General features: G+C 55.3%; 2 protein-coding genes across 2 annotated transcripts; one reads left to right on the forward strand and one right to left on the reverse strand.

Annotated features, from left to right (window-relative positions):
* Positions 1 to 8,929: 8,929 nt before the first annotated feature.
* On the forward strand, positions 8,930 to 16,946 carry ARMC12 (armadillo repeat containing 12). Its single transcript, XM_077839577.1, has 7 exons — positions 8,930 to 9,161; positions 10,472 to 10,636; positions 12,790 to 12,938; positions 14,103 to 14,237; positions 14,510 to 14,683; positions 15,696 to 15,767; positions 16,608 to 16,946. Exons 1-7 carry the CDS (start codon positions 8,930 to 8,932, stop codon positions 16,944 to 16,946), a joined length of 1,266 nt encoding a protein of 421 aa, XP_077695703.1.
* A 3,952-nt stretch (positions 16,947 to 20,898) lies between these two features.
* Positions 20,899 to 23,326, reverse strand: CLPS (colipase). The gene is made up of 3 exons (XM_077839444.1): positions 23,240 to 23,326; positions 21,815 to 21,937; positions 20,899 to 21,030 (listed from the first exon to the last, which is right to left on the reverse strand). The coding sequence occupies exons 1-3, from the start codon at positions 23,324 to 23,326 to the stop codon at positions 20,899 to 20,901; spliced, it is 342 nt and encodes a 113-aa protein (XP_077695570.1).

Genomic DNA, 23,326 nt, shown 5'->3' on the forward strand with positions numbered 1-23,326 from the left:
TCACGGTCCACAAGGGGCGACCCGAGCTTATTGCCTCATCTGGGCATGTCTCAGCACAGGGAACAGCGGTAACACAATTGTAGAGCTTTCAAGTACTCATGCCTAAGGCAGAGCAGAAATGGAGCTGACCTGGGGCAGCCATTTCAGCCTCGTCCTGGTTCTTTAGAACCAGCCGTAAGACCCCCAGGCACGAAGTTTCATGGCTTTGTTCTTGGCTCTGTGGCTGTCAGCATGGCAGGTGATTGGGCTTGGGCCTGGAGCTGTCAAAGAAGTTTCAAAATATAAGATGCTGTGGAGTATTTTATGGAGTTCAGTACTGGGGGAAAATGTGTTAATAGCCCGTTACCTCCACTGAAAGCCCCTTACACGTTTCCCCCAGTGCAGAATGCAGCTGACCATTTCCTTAGCAGTATTTCATGCATGCCGAGCTTTTCCCTGTGTTTCCACTAGTGAGTGAGAGCACCAGTGTGGGAAGGAAATTATTCCTTGTGTTTAGTTTTTTTTCTCCCCAGAGGTAAAGACATGGGAGGAGGCCTGTACGCAGTGTTTACCTTCCTGGGTTTGCATGGAGAAACAGGGAGTTTGCTCTTTGGGGTAGCAGGATCCATAGGCAGTTTTCTTTCCAGGGGCTGGAGGACATTGCTCGGGGCAAGCTCTGGCCTCAAGGGCGGGTTTGCTCACTCACTGAGGGACCTGCTGGGAGCTTGCAGGGTGGGAGCCGTGCAAGACTTCCCCGTTTGCCCTCGGCGGAAGCAAGGAGCCAGTGGGACATTTAATGGGTTCGTGATGCGTCTGGGCTGGAAAGAGCTGTGGCAGACAGAGGTCAGAGGAGTCACCCAACACTGCAGTCTGAGGTTTCAAATTGCAGATGGATCTGAGCAGAGGAATAAGCATGGACCTGTGTCCTCCACGCATGTGGGGGGATAATGAAATATGGGGGTGACTGAGATGGGCTGGGAGGCCTGGGAAAGGCTCAGCGAGACGTGATGAAGGATGGGAAGGGGAGCGAAGAGCTTGAAGCATTGGGTGAGGAGCAAGAGGCGAAGAGCAGGGTGACGGGAAAAGCAGGGGGCTGGTGCATGCACCCAGGGCTGAGGGATGGCTGGAGGGGTGAGGCTGGAGGGACAGTAATAGGTGGGAAGAAGCGGTGTGGACCGATGTGCTTAGCAACTTGAATACACAACCAGGGCCCCCGGCAGGCTTGTACGAGGCAGCCAGTCTGCGTTGAAGTCTACGCCACCACATCTTCACTACTATTGTTACTGATTCCCGTGCCACAGTTACACCTTAATTTGCAATGTCGGTGTACTGAGCATATAAAAGAACCTGCCCAGCTCAGACAATGGGAGCCCAGAAACAGGAGACCAACAGGGTGGTTCTACCGTGATAGAACATGAGTGACTGAGAGCTGCAGGGTGTCAGCAGGCTCCTGCAGAAGACGCCAGGTCAGCGGAAGGACTGTGACTGAAGGAAAAAAGTTAAAGCCCTGCAGGGACTGGAGTTTCATGGCAGAAGCATATTCTTTGGTGCAACAGCCAGCAAATTAACCCACGCTCTCACAGGCAGAGTTGGGACTAGAACCAAGGAGACCCCAGTCCTTTGCTGTAACCACTGGGCTAGACAACACTGCCGGCTGCAAAGTCACGATGAAACACCTAAATGTCTTATGGTGACACAATCATCTCTGCCTCCGGCCTCGAGCACCGTGGGGCCAGGGCCGCTCAGAGGCCAGAAACAGACACCTGGAGAGCACAGACCTTCATTCTGCAGAGAAATCCATTTCCTCGAGCAGCTCCATCTGCCATCAGCTGCTCCACGCACACACTCCCTCTGCCCGCTTGCCCCTCCTCGAGGCCAGCTGCTGTGTTTGCTGTATTATCCCGTGGCCCCGGCTAGGACTCTGTGACCACAGGAATGTGCCAGCAGTGGGGAATGATCTTCCCCTGCAGAGCTGCAGGGTGAGTGGCTGGCAGCTTCCACGGTGCAGATTGCTCTAGGACTGGGAGGGTGGGAGATGTCCAAAGACGCCTAAAACCCAGTCAGCAGCCTCTCCTGAGAAGCAGCGCTTGATACCCGTGCTCTTTGAGTGCATAGCCCAACTCTTCACAAGGGATTCTAGGCTCAATTTGGTTCCCACTGGAATCCGCAGCAAGGTTCCCGTTGGCCCCAGCATGAGCAGGATCGGGCCCAGCTAGCAACTCCTGGGCTATTGTTTTTTCTAACTTGTTCTAGGTCAGATTAGCCTCCTCTGCTACCAAACCCTTTAATTACTCCTGGATACAGCAAGCACGCACCACTAATAAGCCCGGGGACGAGAGACGTACAGGCAAATGTTAACAGCCCCGCTCCCTGACTTGGCACTCACCTGGTCTGTGGCTGATCCTAGTCCAGAGTTGGGCACCAGCTCCCCTTTTCCCCTCCCCAAATCCCATTCACAAAGAAGGCCTGGTGCTTTTTGCAGCCCGAAATTCTGCAGCCAGCCAGGCTTTACGCAGCTTAAAGCCAAGTTCCTAAAGACGGCAGTGTTTTATGGAGTTCAGTATTGGAACAACGTATCAATAGCCAATTGCCTCTACTTAGGGATCCTTTGAGAAGCTCTTGACAGTTTCCGTGAGTGCAGAATGGAGCTCAGCGTTTACTTGACAGTGGTTTACGCCTGCTCCCCGTGCCCCCAGAGAGCCTTGACTGCAAACACGCAGTGAAGCCAACTCATGCTCTGACCCATCAGCGGGGTCACACACACCGACCGTCCCTATGACTGCAGCCACAAGCTCTCCAGCTCCGGTTCACCCACCGATCTCTTCTCGTGAATGGTGGTACATATCAGTACAACAGGCAGCTGCAGGGATCGGACCCCAGGCACTCAGCACCAAGAGCACAGACCCCCCCACTGCTGGCAGAGTTCCCATAGCTGTTAGCAAGCAGCAGCCTGTTCGAGTCACCAGGGCCAGCCACATGCCCCAAGGACCTGGCTGGGAGTCAGGACGCCAGGGTTCTAGTGGAAGAGTGGGAAGGACCCCGTCATTTGACCTTGGGCAACTCACTGCCCCTTGGTGCCTCAGTTTCCCCAGTATGAACAGGGCTGATGCTGACCTACCTCGTGCGAGCGGGATAAAGCTCATCAGATGGGCGATGCTATCCAGGGGCAAAGGGTTACAATTCTCATTGCGAGGGAGCTACCATACAGCACATTGATAGGAAGGGAGTTGGGAACAGCTGGTGTGCTATCTCCCCTCTGACTCTTTGCCAGCTGCCATGGCTGGGCTGATGGGACGTTCCTGAAGGACAGGGAGCAGGAGCCCCCGCAAAGAGATCTTCCCTCCAACTCCCTTCTTTGTCTCTCTCTCACACACAAACGGCCGACTTGACGGGGCCCACTCAGAGCCCATTTGGGGTATAGATCTGGTTCAGAAGAGGGAGCGCACATCTCATCTACCCCAAGGCACTGCCTGGAAATAAGGCTCCTGGGCTCTGATTCCATCTTTGCCACAAAGGCCTGCGTGACCTTCTTGGGCAACTCACTTCACCCCCTGGCCCCGTCCCGTCACACTTGCCTGTTGCTCAGGGCTCGTCTACAGATGGCATAATTTTTCAATATGGCCATATCCATGCGTGTCTTGTTCTGGTTTTGCTTAATCCGCTTGAATTTAGATCATTTGCAGTTGGAGTTACTCCAGAATGGCTACTGCACTTTAAATTCACACCCTACCTTAATCCGAATTAACATTCAAGTGTAGACAGGCCCTCCTAAATGGTTTTGGGAGTCTAGGGTGGAAGGGTTTAGAGAAGCAGGAGAGGATTACTACTTTGTGGCTTTGAAGGCCAGGTCTACACTAAAAAAGTTAGCTACACCCGATACTAAAAAGTTATGTTGACCCAGCTACATTGCTCAGGAGCATGAAAAATCCATGCCTCTGAGCAACAGAGGTAAACGAACCTAATCCCCGGTGTAGCCAGTGCTAAGTCAACAAAAGAATTCTTCTGTTGACATAGCTACTGCCTCTCAGGGAGGCAGATTAACTAGAGTGACTGGAGAACCCCTCCCATCAGCACAGGTAGTGTCTCCACTGAAGTGGTGCAGGTGCAGTGGTTTAAATGTAGACAGAGCCTAAATTCAACAAAAAAAGTGTGTGATTTGGGAGGGAGAATTTCAGAACTAACGTGGCTCAAAGGCAGCCCTGGGGGACATCACAACTTGAGAGAGGCTGCAACTGGAACCTGTAATGTGAATCCCTTTGAATTTAGAGGGAATGTAGGGTAGAGGGAGAGATCATCAAATCCGCCCTCACCCACCTGGTGTTCTGGTTTTGATCTGAAGCCCCAAGGGACCCTACTTTCCAGACTAGATGGAGCCAAAAATCTCTTGGGAGATACTGACCTACAGACAATGGAAGACTCCTTAAAAAAAAAAATCTCACCCAATTTCTACCATTTGGTCAAGTCAGTCTCATACAAAACATTTGCAAACTTTTGCATCTTTGAATCCAAGTGCTAGGAGCCCAAATCCAAGCCAGCTGTGGACCAAACACCCATTCAGCAGCCCATCAGTAATTACAGCATGATTAGTCATGGTGGAAGGTGCTATATAGCATTTATAGTGCAACATGGTGCAAGACTGACCCGTTTTGTTAGTCAGTGTCACCTGCTAATGGGCGGGGGGCGGGGGAAGGGGGAGAAAGTGCTTTAATTAGCCATTGCGTTTGGTTTGTAAAATTTCTGGTCATGCCTAAATGTCCTTTAGCAGGCCCATTCTAGATTCATATGTATCATCAATAAACATTCCCAGAAGTATACAGAGATCACACTGCTTGCACATCACAGTCTTCCCAGACAAACCACAGGATCATAGAAACGCAGGGCTGGAAAGGACCTCGGGAAGACATCAAGTCCAGCCCCCTGCCCTGAGGCAGGACCAAGTAAACTTAGACCAGCCCAACAGGTGTTTGTGGGACAATTACCTCCTGTGTCTTACATGGAACACTCCTGTTAATGCACCCCAGAATCATATTAGCCTCTTTTGCAGCTGCATCCCACTGACGACTCATATTCAACTTGTGATCCACTATCCCCCCCAGATCATAGAATCACAGAAGATCAGGGTTGGCAGGGACCTCAGGAGGTCATCTAGTCCAACCCCCTGCTCAAAGCAGGACCAATCCCCAACTAAATCATCCCAGCCAGGGCTTTGTCAAGCCTGATCTTAAAAACCTCAAAGGAAGGAGATTCCACCACCTCCCTGGGTAACACATTCCAGTGCTTCACCACCCTCCTAGTGAAAAAGTTTTTCCTAATATCCTTTTCAGCAGTACTGCCCCCTAGTCAGTTATTCCCCATTGTGTAGTTGTGCATTTGATGTTTCCTTCCCAAGTGAAGTACTTCGCACTTGTCTTTATTGAATTTCCTCTTGTTGGATTCAGACCAATTCTTCGATTTGTCAAGGTCATTTTGAATTTTAAACCCATCCTCCAAGTGCTTGCAACCCCTCCCAGCGTGATGTCATCTGCAAATTTTATAAGCATCCTCTCCACTCAGTTCTCCAAGTCATTAATGGACATATTAAATAGTACCGGACTCAGGACAGATCCCTGCAGGACCCCACAAGATACACCCTCCCAAATGGCAGCAAACCATTGATAACAACTCTCAGAGTACGGTCTTTCAACCGGTTGTGCAACCGCATTATAGTGATTGGATGCTTTTCCTCAAAGATCTGCTCTAGTTCAACCACGGCTATTGGACTGCAAGCAGGAATTAATAGAGCGAAGTCCCATGGTCTGTGTTATTCAGGCGGTCAGACTAGAGGATCACAGTGGTCCCTTCTAGCCTTGGAATCTATGAATCTGCGAGGTCAGAATTAGTAATTCTGCAAAGAAGGGTGTGTTTGGAACAAGTGCAATTTAGTGGGACCCAGCCCACATGTGCATTACAAAGGCAATGGGCCTGATTCGCCACTCACTCCCACTTGCTTTATCCCAGAGTAAACAATGGAGTTTTTACCCCATTGACTTCAGTAGAGTTACTTCCGATTTGCACCAGGTGAGTGAGGAAGGAATCGGGCCCGGTGGAGTTACTCCTGATTTATGCCAAGTGAGTGAGGGGGGCAATTAGGCCCGGTGGAGTTACTCCTGATTTACACCAGGATGAATGAGTGGGGAATCAGGCCCAATCTATAGATTTTGGGAAAACAGAAGAGCTGATGTGACCAGTGCTGCCTACTGCAAAGACAGCGGGGTCATGGGGATGCAGAGAACACAGGAGGAGGACCCAGGACTCCTGGGTTCTATTTGACACTGGCATTGACTTGCTGTGTGACCTTGGCCGGGTCACTTAGGCCAAAGTATTTTTGAAAGCGGCTGGCTCAGGGGCTGGCTCCCCAGCTTTAAACACAGGCCAGATTTTCAGAGGGGCTGAGCAGCCCACAGCCTCTCCTGGTCGCCACCCTGGAGACGAATCCAGCTTATAAATCCCGGGTCCGAGACACCCTGTCTGGGGAAAAGGCGCTCCTGGCTCCAGCAGGGATTTTCCCAGGCTGAAGCTAGTTCTTGCCCAATGGTCCCCGTCTCCATCCGGCCAGGCCGTCCCCTCCCCTTGCCCTGACATTCAAGCCTTGGGGAGCGAAGCAAGGGGCTGGGGGAGAGGAGTGTAGCAACTATAGGCACTGGGCAACGGGGAGGGAATTTCCACCACGGAGAGGGGAAAAAAATACCCTCCTTGGTCACATATAATACATCCCAGGCTGCTTACTGCCCAGCTCTCCCCCACCACCATCAAAGCAAACAGAGCCTCTGGCTGGCAGCAGGCCTTTGCTGTGGGCTGCCGGAGCCATCAGCGGTTCAAAGTGGGGAGGGCGAGCTTAGCCCCTCTCCTTAAAGAGTTAAAAAAGGTGAAGGCCACAAGCCCAACAGGAAGGGGCGGGGGGGGGGGGAGGGTGAGAGAGAGTGAGAGAGAGAACAGAACATCCTGTGCCCTCAGCATTAAAAACAGCCCAGCGAGGGGGAGGGAAAGTAAGACAGAGAGAGCGAAAAGTCTTCAGGGAGCCGCTCAGCGGAAGGGAGCGCGAGGCCTTGGCGTGCGTGTGCGTGTGTGTGTTTTTTCAGAAGCACAAACAGCTCGCTGCCAGTGGGCCTGGGCGGGCAGGCCGGGGAAAGGCAGCCTGTGGCCACACCCCGGCCCCTGCCATGCCCTGCCTCGGAGCCTGGCGTGTTGGTGCCCACGGGTGCGTGGCTGGGTGCAGACGGCTGTGACTGGGCAGGGTCATGGACGGGGTGTTTCTGCGCGGGCATGCCTCGTCCCATCAGAGTCATGTCGCACTGAGCCTCCAGGCGTCGTTACGGCAGCTCCTGACACCTAGGGATGAAGTCATCGCCCCGAGAAAGCTCCAGCCAGGACAGGACGTCCATCTGCCTAGCAATGCAGGTCGCCGCAAGCAAGCCACCCTGCGTCGCCTCCCTCGGGACGGGGCCAGGTCTCTGTCCTGACCGGCAAAGTGCTGCCGGGGACTGGCCCTCGATCCCGGAGAGCTCCCCGTCCTCCGCACCCAGGGCCTACAAGTCACAGCTCCGTCCCCCAGATACGGGGAGGCTCACGCGTGCAGGGGACAGAACTGCCAGAGGAGCTGGACCTGCTCCTGCAGTAGAGAAGAGACCGTGCCCCTGCCAGGCTCGGGCCTAAATGCAAACCCCAGGGACTGAGCTCGCCCTCAGGCAGCTCCTGTCCCTCAGCCCCACCCTGGCGCACGCATGGGCCCTGCTCCTCACCCCACTGCTTTGTGCCTGCCCCTGCCTGAACAGCTGAGCTCCCACCCTGGCTGCCTCTCGTGCCCAAAGCCTGGTGCATCCATTTCTGCACGAGCTCCGGCGATGCCCCCCTGGGCCAGGCTGGACACTCAGGCCCCCTGCATGCTGGGTGTGACTTGCCTGGGTCCCCGCCCCAGCACCCCGCTCTGCCAGGCTCTGCCTTCCTTGCTGCCTGTGTGCCTGCCCCCCAAGGTGCCCCCCTGCTCTGAGAGGTCCCCAGCACCTCCCTCGCCAGCGCCCCTTCCTGCGTTTGTTAAGGCTCCCGGAGTCGGGCGTCTGGTTTTTGGTTTAAACCAATATTTACTGCAGCAGAAGCTGCCAGAATAAAGCTGCAGCCTCCCCAGTAAATATAGGTCCGAGCTGGAAAATCCTGAATGTATTTGGCCCCGGGCCAGATCGCTCAAACCCCCTGCCACCCCCCGCCCCGCCCATTCCCACGTGCTCCCCCGCCCTTCCACTCCTGGTCTCCAGGGCTGAACCCCCAGCCACCACAGCCACAGGAGAATCCCCACTAGAGTCTGCAGAACAGGACCTATGGCACGCAGCTGAGACGTTCACATTCCAGCCAGCCGCGGGGGGCAAGGGGACCGAGGGACAGCCCTAATATGCTGGCTCACTTCCCCCGCTGCTGAAATGCAGCCACCTCTGGAGTGGGACGGGATGGCCGTTTGACGGGGTACTACCACGTTCCCTAACCGTTTGAGACAGGAAGTGAAGAATCCTGCCCGCAGTTCTAGGGAGAACCCGGCAAGGCCGAACGTGACCCAAGCTGGGGTTTGCTCAGGGCACCGGGACCAACACCCACACCGCTGATGTGGCACAGAGCAGCCAGGGGACGGGGTCAAGACGTGGGTGTTACCTCTCACCTGAGGGAGCAGGGCCCCGGCAGCACAGCACCCCCTGGGCCATGGGTTCAGTAAAGGGTGGAGGGGCACAGCACCGTTCCAGGCGGCACCTTCCTGTTTCTGGGACGCCCCGGGGGTGAGGTTGGGGGCAGGGGATGTTTGGAAACACTTGGAGCGTTTGCAGTAAGACGCGGGATTGGTGGGAGAGCTGGGGTGCCCTGCGGCCCTCTGTGCAGCAGGCAGGGAGTCTCCCTCCAGCCCACCCGCTTGGTCCAGCACGCTGTGGAAATGGTGTCAGCCTTCGCCCCGGAGGATCCCTCGGAGGCTGGATGGCGGAAACCCTCTGGCCATCTCCAGGATTTTGCTGCCCTCCACTGGTGCATGCTGGATCTGCCTCAAGGGATCCAACGGCAAGATTCGGCCAGGGCCCTTGGGTTCAAAGAACGCTCCCATTCCCGCACCTTTAGAGAGATGGAGGTGGGGCAGAGTCACACTCTCCTCACGCAGGTGCTGGATCCCAGTGACGGCGACACCTTTTAAATAAATACTCACACCTTGCTGCAATACGGTGCTTTTCATCTGCAGATCTCAAAGCACTCTACAAAGGCGGGCAGTGTCACTATCCCACTTTACAGCTGGGGAAACTGAGGCACGGCATGCTGCAATGGGCCAGTGACAGAGCCAGGAATAGACCCCAGCTCTCCTGAGTCCCAGTCTAGTACTCTACGCTCTAGGCAACACTGCCCCCCCTTTCATAGATCACACACACCTTGGCCCCCAGGCTCTCCAGAGAACACAGTCTATAGGGCCTTGTCCTCCTGGCTCCAAGCACTTCTGGCATCCTGTCAGGGGTGCTAGACAGTCACACAGGGGCCAGAGCATCATATGCTTTAAAAGACACCGGTGATTGATTCCCACTCCAAAGCAGCAAACCCCCCCCCCCCCCTCACTGGCAAACGAACAATCCCCCATGGCTGCATCCCCAGCAAACAGCCCAAGGTTTCAATCGCACGGGGAGAGCGCGCTCCATCACCCTGCCTATGACCGAGGTGGGAAGGGAGGGGGAACATGAGAACAGTCGACCACTCCACGACCAGCGTTCAGATCCACAGCTGGATCCAGGGCCGGTTAGATTCACGACAGAGAAAGTTGATAGCTGCAAAAGTTGGATCCTGACCCAGCTGCGGATCTGAATGTCCTCAGAGTCTACAGGTGTTTGGATCTGGGATGGCTGTGGTGAGAGCCCCTTCCTGATCCAAACAGTTGAAGGGTTCAGACATCAGGGAGAGTTTAATCCTGGTAAAGGGAAGTGTCTCTAGGAGTGAAGGGACCAGCCGCTGCAAGGGACCATTGAGGCTCACATCAGAAAACCTCCTGATGGCGAGAACTGTGGAATAGCCTCCCAAAGGAAGAGATGGGAGCCCTATTGGTTGAGCCATTTAAAACTGGACTTAGCCAATTCCTTGTCATTGTACCGTCCCGCGCTGGCCCATTCCCAGCACTTGTCAGGTGTGGATCTTAAAGCACTTTACCAGGGAAAGGGAGTATCATTGTCCCCCTTTCACAGATGAGGGAAAGGGTTAGGGTTAGTCTGAGCTAGGAACAGAACCCAGGAGTCCTTCCTCTCACCCCCTCCCGGCTCCCCCAGCCAGTAGGAAACGAGGTACCACAGATGCCAGGATGGACTCTGGTGACATCACAAACCATGTGATGAGCAGCTGAGTATTTCCAGCTGGGGGGCCTATCTGAAGCCACGGTTCTGGGCCCCTGCGAGTTCCGGTTCTAGAGCACTGCTGCCCCCCCCCAGCGGGTTCTTGGTGTTTCCCTCAGATGCCGCCAGGCAGCGAGGCAAGAAGATGGAGTACTTAGAGATGTGCACCCGTAAAAACATGCTCAGTGTGGCCACAGGAGCCGGGGCCATCTATCTGCTTTACAAGACCATCCGAGCAGGACTGAACAGCCCCTCCTTAAGCCTGGAGCCTGTCAGCATAGCTAGTGAGTAGTGGGAGCAGCCACCTGCTTCCAGGAGGTCTCGGTGCAGCGCCGTTCACCGGCGCCGTTGACAGCAGCTCGCCCCGGCGGGAGGACTCGGCGCACTGGGCTAGCAGAAGGGATCGGGCCCCCCCCAAGGACAAGTGACTCCTGTCACTGATACCGTGAGCCTCCTGGCGTGCTTGCTGGAGTGGCCTCGAGCAAACAGGCGCCCCCGTGTTCTAATCCCAGCTCTGCTGCTGGCCGACCCTCTCAGCACTTCGCCGCTCTGTGCCTCAGTTTCCCCATCTATTGGAGAGGCGTCCAAGCCAAAATCCTGGATTCAAACCACCTCTGGTGGGGGAGTTTGGATCCCGAGATAACTTTGCAGCCCAGGCCCCTCTCTCGTAATGATACTTGCCCCCTCTCATCAGGGGAACCTGAAGCCCTCCGTGTTAGCTTGCTAGTGTCAGGAGGGCAAATAGAAGTTTTAAAGGGTCAGATAGCATCATGCTTATCTACGATTAATGTTTCTACTGATGGCACGTGCCGTGGCAGTATTGATTAGAACAGTTCAGAAGGCACAACATTTGTTCTGTCACCTCTGTGTTGTTATTGTCAGGATTGTAAATTGCACTGGTTTGCTTGTTGCCTTAATTTTGAGTGAGGCCTCATTAAAGGTCAAAGCCCACCTCTCTTGCTCCCTTCACTGACAGTGTCATTCCCTCGCTGCCAGTAGGGGGCCCCCTCTCCCAGGTAACCTAGGTGGCTGATCCAGGATTGAGTTTTTGCCAGCACGATCACATGGCCTGATGCCAAGGCTGCCCCTCTCGGCTATCTAACCAATCTGCAAAACCTGCAGCCCGTGGCTATTCCCAAACGGCTGGCCCCCGTGGGTTTGTAGGAGGATCTTTGTTTCATCCCCTTGCAGAGGGCAGTGCTGGTACCGGGGCCAACTCCAGCTCTCTAGTCTTTGTCGGTTGCTGTGTTAGGCTCTCCCCGCCCTGCCGTAATGATAAATCTCTGCGCTGGGCCAGGGTGAGCCGCTGCTGTCCACCTCCCATCCACCTGGGCAGGCTCCGACCCATCACGGCACGGGTACCCCTCGTGCCACGGCAGGTTAGAACAGCCCCACTCCTGGAGAGGCAGTCGGCACAGCAGCTCAGTCTGGGGAGCTGGGATGGAGAACTGGCTCAGGGCCATAGGTCAAGCTCCCCAATGGGACACACGACTGGGAACTGTTCTGAACAGCTGGATTGTTTGCCTTGAACTCATGCTGTAAACTCCCCACACTCCCTTTCACATGCCAGCGTGGTGCCCTGGGCATGTGGCTCTCTCCTGGAACCCTTCCGTTCCCCGTTGGCTGATCAGACTGCTCAGGGCTTGGTGAAAAGGGACAAAATCCCAGTTCCCGTTGAAAGGGATGGGAGACGGGGATGGCCCAGGAGAACAGGGGCGCCTGCTTGCCCTTCTCCACCCAGCCGGACCCCCAGCCTGTGGGATGCTTCAGTTTCAGTTTGTTTGGGGTCAATGAACCTTTGGTTTATTGGGTCTGGCTCTTGTGGTCTCTTTGCACCCCCAGCGCCAGCCTGAAAACTCAGAATAAAACTCAGCCGGAAGCAGAGCATATTCTGAGCACATCTGGGATAGATGCTAAATCCTGGGGCGGGAAGGGAGCTCATGTGGAGCTCAGCCTAGGTTGCCCGAAAGGTCCAAGAACCATGGCAAAGCTTCTGGCAAACCAGAGCCCTTGGCCTTGTCTGGGTTTGGGCTTTGTCACACATGGCCCAAGAGCTGAGCAAGGAAATGTCTCTGTCTGTCTCTTAATAATAACACCCCCCTCAGTAGATCTCATAGTGCTTTACAAAGGAGGACAGTATCATTATCCCCGTTTTACAGATGGGGAAACTGAGGCCCAGAGAAACAAAATGACTTGCCCCAGGTCACCCAGCAGCAGAACCGGGACTAGAACGCTGGTCTCCTGAGTCCCCAGCCAGTGTTTTAACCACTAGGCAACATTGCCTTATGGTATTAAAAGCCTCCCCTGGCGGCTCTCCTCTTGGAGCTCAGCTTGCAGGCTGGGTGGCTCCATGCCTGCTGCCAGGGTCTGAACTCTGCTCCCTGTGCCGTGCCTTCCCCTCGGCGCTGGGGACTCATTGCTGGGTGATTGTATCTAGGACTCGCCATCGAGCCTGGGAATTTTGCTGTGAAAGATTCTGGGGAGCTGCGGAAGCTCCTGGTTTCCCTGAGCCAGAAGCAGGACGATTACGCCAAGAGCATGATATTACACAGCATCACCCGCTGCGTTTACCTACTGGAGTCGGAGGTGAGAGCAAAGGCCAACTGGTCCTTTCAATCAGAGCTCCTTCCAAACCTGCTGGGTGTGGGGGGGGGAGAGAGATTCTGGGTCCGGGGGAAGGCGGGAGGCCGAAAGAAAGAATGGGGTGCAATGCCTGAGCCAGGCTCTGATCTCAGCTGGCATAACAGAGTTTTCAGGGGACTCTGCTTGCTGTTCCATGATGCCAAAGAATCTCGCCCAGACGGGGCCAAGAAGGCCAAAAAGGCGGAGATGCTGTTTAACGAGAGATGGGCCCAAGCTGTAAAGCCTGGCTCTGGACCGAGTTGGAAGGGGTTGAGGATTTGGTTAGATCCTCGCTCCCATGCTTATTAACAGGGTGAGGCCGGTTTCTTAGTCGTTTCTCCAAGTCTGGGAGGACCCTGTTGGAAACCAGGGCCCCCCTGGTCTGTGCTCACAATTCCCTCAGCTTCAACAACCTTGTGTCTGGGCATGGACAGAGCCTCCTAGTATTCCCAGTGGCTGCACTGGTCCAGCTCAGCGAAAAGCCAGGAACGCCTTCAGACATCTCACTCCCCACAGCAGGCCACAGGCAGCAGGTTGAGATGGAGCGGCAGACGGGGTGGCGCAGGCCTCTTAACGTAACGCGAGCCCCACAGCAGAGCAGAGGGGAATGGGATAAACTCGTGGGGCTGGGCTAAACCTGTTCCTAGATCTGTTGTACAAAATTAACTAGACCAAGTGCCCCAGAAGGGCGATAGACATGGGACATCCCTCTCGGGGCCTCTGGGTCCTTGCCGGTGTGATTCAGTGGGAGAGATGGGATGGAACAGACACGGGGGCAGAGTTAATCCGATTCTTGTCCATCACCCCAGTAAACAGTGGCCCTCGCATGGCAGGGTTGCTCCCCTGGCTGGCACATGGCCGGCATTAAGAGACAGCAACAGGGCTCCAGCCCTGGGCTTGGTGGGGCTCTGCCCGGGGTTAAACAGCTCACTGCCTACTCACCGCATTGGCAGATTGATTGGAAAGGAAGCTCTGCTGGCTCCCCTCCCAGCCCCCCGCCCCAGGTACTTACATGGCTCCTGGCCCCCCAGCACCTACATTTGTGGGCACAAATAATGATTCAGAAGCAAGATGTCCCTGCATGTGTTTTAATTCACCTCTACCCATGTCTGTGTCTTACTTCTCCAGGCCTCAGCCTGTACCTATGAGGACATCAGACTGGTGGCCTCAGCCTTGGATGACAAAGATAAAGGCATCAAAATCCAGGCATTGAACGCCCTCAAGGCATTTGCTGGTATCCGGAAGTTTAAAATTAAAATCCAGGTATTTGCTCCCCTCTCTGCCTCTCACTCAGTATGTCTGGCCTCCTTTGGCTCCAAGGTTACCCCTCAGCCCTTTGCCTCTGGGGTCGGCTGCATCGGTTCCCTGCCTGCACTGGTCTTTCTCTTTGAAGGGAAACGTGTGGGGGTCCTTCTTTAGAGTCACACAAAGTACAGAAGCAGGCACCCTCGGAGGGTGTTGCTAGGGAGCTGTGCTTGCCCCAGGCCTTTGGAGTCAGGTGAACAGCTATGGGGCCGCTCCATCTTCCCCTGCAGGAGTTCGTGCCCAAGATCCTGGAGCTGGTCACCACCATCTGGGACACGGAGCTGCACATTGCTGGGCTGAGGCTGCTGAATGGCTTGCCCTTGCCGGATCACACCCACCCACTCTTGAGACGGATGATACCTTCCTTGATGGAGATCCTGCAGACGGGGAGCACTTTGACCCAGGTATAGAAACGGGGGCATTCCTTCTCCTTCCAGCCAGGAGCTCCTGCACCATGACGGATGGGGAGTCCCCATCTGGGACAGGAGTCGGTGTGAGCTGCTTCCGCACCCTGCCCTCGAGCTGTTCCCTAAGGGGGCCGTTGGGCTGCTCTACCATGCCCTCAGCAGCACAAGCGCTAACGAATTAACTGCACTCCCCTCGCCCCTCAGACCGGATTTGCAGATGGGAAAGTGGGACTTGTCTAAACCCACACCGTGTGTCCCTGTCCCAGCTCAGCTTGGAACGCAGGGGACAGGGGCTCCCAATCCTGAGCTTAGGCCACTAGGCTGGTCTTGTGCTTCTACAGTCAGTGCTCCTGCCCCATGCCCAACAGTGCCCCCTGCTGGATGAGGCTGGGACGGGAGTAGCCAGGTGTGCCCCACAGCAAGTGCTCCTGCCCTGTGCCCAACAGCGCCCCCTGCTGGGAGAGGCTGGGACGGGAGTAGCCAGGAGCGCCCCACAGCAAGTGCTCCTGCCCCACGCCCGACAGCGCCCCCTGCTGGGAGAGGCTGGGACGGGAGTAGCCAGGTGTGCCCCACAGCCAGTGCTCCTGCCCCGTGCCCGACAGCGTCCCCTGCTGGGAGAGGCTGGGACTGGAGTAGCCAGGTGTGCCCCACAGCCAGTGCTCCTGCCCCGTGCCCGACAGCGCCCCCTGCTGGGTGAGGCTGGGACGGGAGTAGCCAGGAGCGCCCCACAGCCAGTGCTCCTGCCCCATGCCCGACAGCGCCCCCTGCTGGGTGAGGTTGGGACTGGAGTAGCTGGGAGCTCCCCCACAGCCAGTGCTCCTAAGCCCATCCCCTACCGTGCCCCCTGCTGGGTGAGGCTGGGGCTGGAGTGAGCAGCTGCAAGTTCTCCCACCTCATTCCCTTCAGTGGCTCCTGCTGGACACTGACCTTTGCTTCAGCAGTGCCGGGGCCTGGCGTGGTGTTCCCCTCCCTGAGTCCTGCGCTCAGACACCCTGCCCTGTTTCCTTAGGTGCAGGTGCTCAAGCTGCTGAGCAACCTGGCCCAGAAAGAAGACCTTCTGTATGACATCATGAACTGCCAGGTAAGGGCCAGCCTGCTAGCAGGGCTGGGAGCATCTGGAAGAGCTGGGCCCGGGTCAGAGGGGAGCAGGGAGCACAGAGGAGGCAAGGCCAGGGGGGTCTGGAGTCCTCTATCATAGGTGGTACAGGCAATGCCTGGCATTTTCCCCTTGTAAGACCCAGTTGCTTATAACTTTGCCAAACTTCAGCTGCCCCGGCCGAAGTTTCCCCACGGGGGCTCTGCGCCAGGCCGAATACACTTGAAAGTTCTGATTCTAATTAGCCCTGGTTTGGATACAGTTGCTGATTTGGACAAAAACCCAACCCACCGAAAGAAAACACGCTCTCCCTGCTGTCCTGCACCTGCAAACGCTGAGCGTTAATGTGGGGCGGGGCAGCAAAGCGCTCCCTCCCCCCACAACTCTCTGCTCTAGGCCCTGGAGCTGAACCACTCCCATTTGCTGAGGTTCATAGATGCCTCCTTAACTTTCCTGCCCCATCCTTCTCCATCGAGAGGCGGGTGGGTCTGGGATCCCCCAAGAGGCTGATCTCAAAGTGTTTCAGGCCCAGCAGGAGCAGAAAGCCAGCACCTGAGAGCGCTCCACACACACTGGGCAGGGCTCCGGGGTCTGAGCACCTGCTGCTGTTGGTCCTTCTTTCGAGGCTGGCAAGGATGAACAGAGAGATACGGCCCTGGCTAAACCAGAATCCCCCCAGATCCTCGGGACCCTGTGCAGGGCCTTTGGGGAGGGATCTTCCACCCTCCCTCTCACATTCCCATCTGGCAGAACCATGGAGGGGAAACATGTATGGGGGGGCGGAGAGGAACTCAGCCCAAAGCAATACCTTCCTTGGGCCCCCAGGTGCACTCTGACTTCCTCAACCTCTTCCACGCCTCGCTGCCCGGCAACCTGCTCTATGAGATGTTGGTGTTTGTGGAGAAGCTGAGCGAGGGGCGCCTGACCCCGCAGTACCAGTCGGTGCACTGGGAGTACAACGAGCTGTCCCTCCACGAGGCACTCTTCGGAGAGGACTCCCGCTTGGCCGACCGTCTGCTCTCCCTCATCATCCACCCAGAGGAGGAGGTGCAAATCCAGGCCTGCAAGGTCATCCTGAGCCTCCAGCTCTGCAAGGAGGAGGAGGCCAAATGCAGCAGGCAGCATGTCGAATGCTCCTACTTCGATGAGGATGACAACCCCTGAGCTGGCTCGTGGCGGGGATGGGGTAGAACCAGATCAGAGCAGTAAGAATCACCAGAGGCTAATAAAAGAGCTCAGGAGCGATGGGCCGTTGCTGTCTGTCTCTGTCTTTCCCCAGGGAGAACCCAATATCACTGGGGATCTCACAGGACCTGGCTCCTAGCTCAGCTGTGTAGCCCCTGGGAAACATCCCCAGCACCCCTCCTTGGTAACTAAATTCAGGCCTTAGCTAGGCTGGGGGTTTGCCCTGATTCACTGTGCAACCCCCCCAGTGCAGACAGGCAAAGCTGCTATTTGCCCCGAGGGAGGATCAGGGCTCACCCCTGCTAGAAACCGGGGTAAGTGTAAACTGTGATGGCTCGAATCAGGGCAAACCCTCAGGGCAGACAAGGCCTCTACGCCCAGAGTGGTGGGATCTGAGCTTGGGGATATGATGTTTCCAAGCCCACGCTTGAGCATCCACACTGCCTTGTAAAACCGGACGGGTCATTGTTGGACCCGGGTCTCACAGCTTTGCCAACACGGCCAGACTGCAACGCAGAGCTTCTGACTTGGGTCTGTGGCTCGAGGTGCGTCCACGCTGCAGAAGGGACTTGGGCCTGAGTCACGGTGAGACACGGGCTCCGACCCACCTCCAGCCGGGTCCTGGGCCCTGAGGCCTACGTGCTGGCTGACCCCAAGGCAGGCCGATTGGTGCATGGATGGAAGTGGGGCTTGGGCTCAACGCTGGGTCACAGCATGGGGTTAGTATGGGGCATAGACATACACTGGCCCAAATGCTGAGCAAGGAGGACTGGGGTGAGGCTGTTATGCCTACACGCCAGGCTGCCTGCCCCACAGCTCCTGGGGCAAATGCAAGGTGCTAGGTCCCACCAGCAAAGCTCTAACTGGCCTAGAGCCCAGCTGCCTCCTGGGCTCCTTCTCCCCCTATTCCCTGCCAAAGGAAAAGGCCTGAGGGGAGGAGGGTCTCCTGCAGAAATTGCTCTCATTTCAAGTACATGGAGAGCCAGCCCTGGCTCTGGGCTGCACCCTATGTCCCAGCTGCTTGGCATGGACCCAACTGGCCAATGACAAGTGCCACTCATGCATCAGGAAGGGCAAAGATGGTCACATGCAGGGCTGTAACTGGCAGTCTGGGGTGGACAGGACACCCGCTGGCCAGTCTGTTGCCCCTAGAGTCTGCAGTATCCCCATAACCTCCCGAGGCAGGTGTGCCCTTGTACGCTGACTGACCACTCACTCAGCACAGAAGGAGCTGCCAGTGAGTGGATGAAGAATAAAATCCACCTGCCATAAGACATGTTGCTCCCAGGAAATTGCACGTGGCTCAAGCTGCCTGCACCTCTGGGCCACACGGCCAGGTCCAACCAGGCCTCGAGTAGGAACAATCCACCAGAAGGAAACCACCGTCCACCCACATTGCTAGTGAAAACTTTAGTGCCAAGGGGAATGCATTCTCCCTCAGATCCCTCTTCCAGCTTTCAAACCCTGTGTCTGCCTGGGGACGCCGGGCACGGTCACCCCAGTAAATCCCAGCCTAGGTGCCCAGATTAGGACTGAGGATCAGGTACAGGCCCGCTCCTGGTAAAAGGAATGAGATTTCACAGATGACTGGTCAGTTCAAGGACACCTGAGAGGCACTCAGTTACAGCAGAGCAAATACAGGCTAAGCTCTCATTAGAGCAATGCAAATAAATAAGCCACAAAAGGAAGGATAGTTTAGTGGTTAGAGCTAATGGGGAGTCAGGAGAGCTGGGCTCTGGGTTCATGGCTCTGACACTGACTTGCTGGGTGCCTCTGTTTCCCCTTGTGTCCCACTCTTTACACAGTAAACAATATGCAAGAACCACAGGGCATGGTGGGACCCAAATAACCACATTTACTGAAGAGTATACACAACGTGCAAAGCCTAGCCACACAGACACATCACTGCTGTGCTCGGATTTTGGAGCCTTCTGAAACATGGGATACAATGAGCACCACTAGAGGGCAGACAACCTATTTAAAGGGGTACCGCCCTATTCCTATACACTACTCCCTTTCTAAAAAAAGAAGAAAACCAGGCAAAGCCCCAGTGTGCGCAGAAGTGTGCAGTGCAGAAGTGTGCAGCAGGGGGTGAACTGCTGCTCACGGCCATTGCTAGCGTGACACAACAGAGGAGCAAACAACTCTCACTCCTGATGCTAGATTAACAGCAGTTGTGAAGAGCTTGCACTAAGAAAGCCATTTGCAAGGCACAAGGCTAACAAGTTTTATTTGTCCTACAAAACCCAGGGACTCTGCCCGCTATTGGCCCCTTATCTATTAACTATTTATACGATTACGGATTATGCACACATGCATAGAGCTCTCGGGTAACACCACTTAGGAGGTGGCATCACTAGAGGGGGTCAGAAAATGGGGGGTTTCCCTGCAGAAAAATTTGACTTTTGGAGAGAAAGAAAAATCAAAGTCTGAAGTATTTTGGCTGAAAACCAAAATGGTTCAATTCTGAAAGGCTGCTGCGGTGCCTCATGGGAATTGTAGCTTGGGTGCCTCATGCTCCCATTCACCGCTGTAGACCAGGCTCCCTGGTTGGACTCAGTCTTCCACAATGCACCTTGATCTCCTCTCAGGGGGAGGAAAGGCAGTGCATTGTGGGGAGTTGCGTGGCCAGGGTGCATCCTGGGAGGTGAGGTCTTGCTGGAGAGCAAAAGAAAGCTGCTAGTTGAATGATTTCAGTGATGGACTCAATCGGAGATAATTGCAATCTGCCCTGTGTAGTCCACAGGGAGAATGACCGGCTGAGTTAACCAGCTACAGTACTGCCCGCAGTTCTATGCCCAGCACGAATACTGAGCAAGCATCAGTCTAGGAGATTAATTCACCCCGGACCAGGGCTTTTGCACCACCTGAAGTACCCATTGTGCAGGGGTGGATTTCACCTAGAGAGAGGAAATCCCTCTCCAACCTTGTTCTGCCCAAGGCATGAGCCTTCTTTGAGTTGGTCTGAAGTCCCCTCTACCCTACCTTCCACCCAACCGCTCCCTTCCCACCTGCTACAGGCCCTTTGCTCTCTCTATCTTGGTCCCTGGAACAGATCCTGGCCTAGCTACCTGTGTATTAACTGGAGGAGACGGGGAATGATTCCTGATCTCACGTTACCCCAGGAGAAGAAACGTTTTAGTGGAAAGTCCAACAAGAGCGCCTTTCCCCCGGCCCATCCCCAGCCAGATCGGTTAGGGTGACATGGATGGGCACAAGAGTTGCTGCAGTCCCATGAAGAACCCGGCTGTTCTTGCAGAAAGAGAGACAATGATGTAATCAGTGGGAAGTCAGGGCCAAGGCTGGGTGAGGTTGGCACAGCTTATGAACAATGGGATTCAGGAGGGGGCACCAGGAAGGGGGCTGCAGCCCCTTTTGCAAAGTGTCAGCTGAAGATACAGTGCGCAATAGAGGCGGGTAGTTATTTTTGAGGGCTGGGGGAGAGACAATAATGGCTCTTGGAGGGTATTGAACTGATGCATTCTTGTTTCACCCAGGGTGCTCTGAATTGTCAGACCCAGCACAGAGGGACGCCCGATAATCAAATGTCATTCAGGATCCGTGTGCATTACTCCAGCAGAGCTGAGTGTAGGTGTGTGCATGTGTGGTGTGGATCGGTGTGGAGGGACGGGTGCAGGTGTTGGTGACAGCAAGAGGGATCAGTGTGCGGGCTGGGTGAAAGGGGTCTGGGGACAACGAGCCAGATATCTGCATGGTGTGGAGTGAGAGGTGCAGAGAAAGGAGAATGGGAAGAGGTGCCTGGTGTATACAGTAGATATGGTGGAGAGGAGGGGTGCATGCATGGGAAGGGGTGATGGCTGTGGGGCGCGGGCGTGGGAAGGGGGTGATGGCTGTGGGGCGCGGGCGTGGGAAGGGGGTGACGGCTGCGGGGCGCGGGCGTGGGATCATTTCCTGTGCCGTTACTCCACTTTTACTTGGACAAGCTCCCAGGATCCTGGCAGATGCCATAGTTGGTGTTGGTGATGGATCCCACGATGCTCTTATCAGTCTCGCAGGTTAAGCCATTCTCACAGGGACACTTGTAGTAAACCCCGTAGATGCTCTGCACGGGACACAAAGGTCTGGGTCATAGTACGGCACACTGCAGCATGCCCAGCGCCGCCTCTGGTCTACCAGCAAGGCCTCAGCAAAGCAGTCTGTTGTCTAGCAGGCTGTTACATTGATACCTCCCTGTATTGACCCAGAGGTGGTATTACCCCTGGTCCCGTACCCTTTGTTCGTCCAGGATCAGGCCTTCCTGTGCGATCAGACAGCACAGCCGGGAAACAAATCATCAGCCTCACCTGCCAGAGGCAGCTAAATGGAAAGCCCTAGAATTGCCCAGTCTTTGAGTGGGGTGTTAGGAAGGTCCCGCAGAGGGGCTGCTGGTCTCCATCACCAGGTAAGCTCCTGCCAAGAGAGCAAGGAGCAAGTGAGCCATGCAGCCTTCCTTCAGAAAGCAGCTGTTACTAGAGGGGGGATGAGGGCTACCTTGGAGAGGAGATGTCCCCAGAGTGGGAGGGACCTGCCTTGAAGATCCAGCCCTAGCTGCATGGAAGGTGTTGAGGGCACCCAAGATTTTTAGAGGGGGTGGCACAAGGAGGAAGAGCACTAGGGACTATCGGCAGGTCACAGAAAAGGGGCCACAAAGGTTCAAGTGTTTGGACTGGGATCCCCAAGCTGCTGGGGCTTTGCCCCTCCCCATTGTTGTTACCCACAAACAATTTGCAAACATGGGTCTCTATCAGCTGCCTGCACATCCGGTCTCAGCTGCTTTACCCGCCGCTTAAGGAGGAAGGACAAGGCACATCTGTGGGAGCATGAGCCAGAGCTAGCGTGCCACGTACCTTGGGGGAACACTCCTGATTCTCGGCTGCTCGGTTCGCACAACGAGCCAGGCTTAACATGTCAGTCCTGTGGCAACACCTGCTTTTGCACTGAGCGCTTTGCAGACACAGCTCCCCATTGTCCTGGAAGGAAAGCACAGTGAGAGCCGACACCTGGACCCCCAAGGGCCCCAGAGCTAAGGTCAGTCTCCCTGTGCCTCTTCCTATCACAGACGGGGAGCCACACCTTGCAGCTGCCCTCTGTCACACGCACGCCGGGCGTGTCTCCACTGGCAGAGAACAGAAGTCCTCTGGTGGTTTCTTATGAGTCTGAGTCTATCTCGGTGCGGAGCGTGTATCTATAGGCACGCACATACCGCGTGGAACTTTATGGACACACACACACACACACACAGTCTAAATGAAGTTTTATTTCATCCAATTCACTATAGGCCAAATCCTGAAGTTTTTCTTCAGTTCTGACTTAAGTAAGACGCCCAGGGAGGTCAATAGGAGTTTGCCCTGAATAAATCACGCATAAGGATAGCAGAATCCGCCCCCAAAAGTGAGTCCATTGTGCACGCTTGCACACACACACAATCTGCCATTGCCAGCTCAGGGTAAAACACTATTTCACAGACGGGATGTGCCCGGGAAGCTGCGTGTCCCGTCCCCAGTGTCCTACTCCGAGAATCTGACATTTCCCCCTCTTCACCCTGAATCCCACAAAGGCCCTGGCTGTGGTTTCCAGGGCTTGGTTCGGGTTACACATTCTGACTGGCTCCATCACCTTTTATGTCCCAAGCCCAATGAATTGGCTTGTGGTTAAGGCAATGTGTGGCAACTGCCATATGGCTAAAGCCCTGGACTGGGACACCAGAAACCTCCGTTCTGGCTCTGTTCCTGGCTCTGCCATAAGCTTCCTTTTTGGCCATGATACGTAGTAATGGCCTGATATTCAGAGATGCTGAGCTCCTTCCCCACCCCATGGCTTCAATGGGAGATAGGATTGCTTGACACTGCTGCAAAGCAGGCCATTAATCGCTCTGTGCCTCAGTTTCCCCATCTGTAAAATGGGGAGAATGATAATTCCCTGCCACATGGGGAGTGGGGCAGCTAGAATTAATCCATCTGGGGTTTGTGAGTCATTGCCCTATGAGTATGGGGAGGGGCCACAGAAATGCCCATGAAGTCATTAGAATGAAGGAAATAAATTGAAATGAAGTACTAAGCTGCAGTAGATGCCTTTGAAAACCTCTCTCCTCCAGCACAGGAAATTCCCAAGGAATCTGACTGAACACAGAAAGGAAGCCAGGGGATATTCTGAGCCAGAGCCTGCAAATCCGCAGGGCAGCTAATTCCCCTCCACTCCAAGAGACTTCCCCTCCCTGGAGAGCACATGGGATCGGGCCCAGGCAAACTCTGCATTTTCCAGCCTCCTCTTACCAAATTGAAGATGAGGCCTCGCTGGTGAGAAAACGACCGGGCTGAGGCGAGGGAGAGCAGCAGCATCAGGAGCAGGGTGCGCGCCAT

The sequence above is a fragment of the Eretmochelys imbricata genome, chromosome 21 (assembly GCF_965152235.1).
Source record: "Eretmochelys imbricata isolate rEreImb1 chromosome 21, rEreImb1.hap1, whole genome shotgun sequence".
Taxonomy (NCBI): domain Eukaryota; kingdom Metazoa; phylum Chordata; order Testudines; family Cheloniidae; genus Eretmochelys; species Eretmochelys imbricata.

What these genes read in the sequence shown, in the direction of transcription:
- ARMC12 (XM_077839577.1), top strand. Translation starts at nt 8,930, where the DNA reads ATGGTGTCAGCCTTCGCCCCGGAGGATCCCTCGGAGGCTGGATGGCGG. An exon ending in GGAGCCTGTCAGCATAGCTA is followed by an intron (nt 10,637 to 12,789) that starts GTGAGTAGTGGG and finishes GATTGTATCTAG; the next exon opens with GACTCGCCATCGAGCCTGGG. An exon ending in ATGACATCATGAACTGCCAG is followed by an intron (nt 15,768 to 16,607) that starts GTAAGGGCCAGC and finishes TTGGGCCCCCAG; the next exon opens with GTGCACTCTGACTTCCTCAA.
- CLPS (XM_077839444.1), bottom strand. Translation starts at nt 23,326, where the DNA reads ATGGCGCGCACCCTGCTCCTGATGCTGCTGCTCTCCCTCGCCTCAGCC. An exon ending in GAGGCCTCATCTTCAATTTG is followed by an intron (nt 21,938 to 23,239) that starts GTAAGAGGAGGC and finishes CTTTCCTTCCAG; the next exon opens with GACAATGGGGAGCTGTGTCT. An exon ending in ATCAGGAGTGTTCCCCCAAG is followed by an intron (nt 21,031 to 21,814) that starts GTACGTGGCACG and finishes TGTCCCGTGCAG; the next exon opens with AGCATCTACGGGGTTTACTA.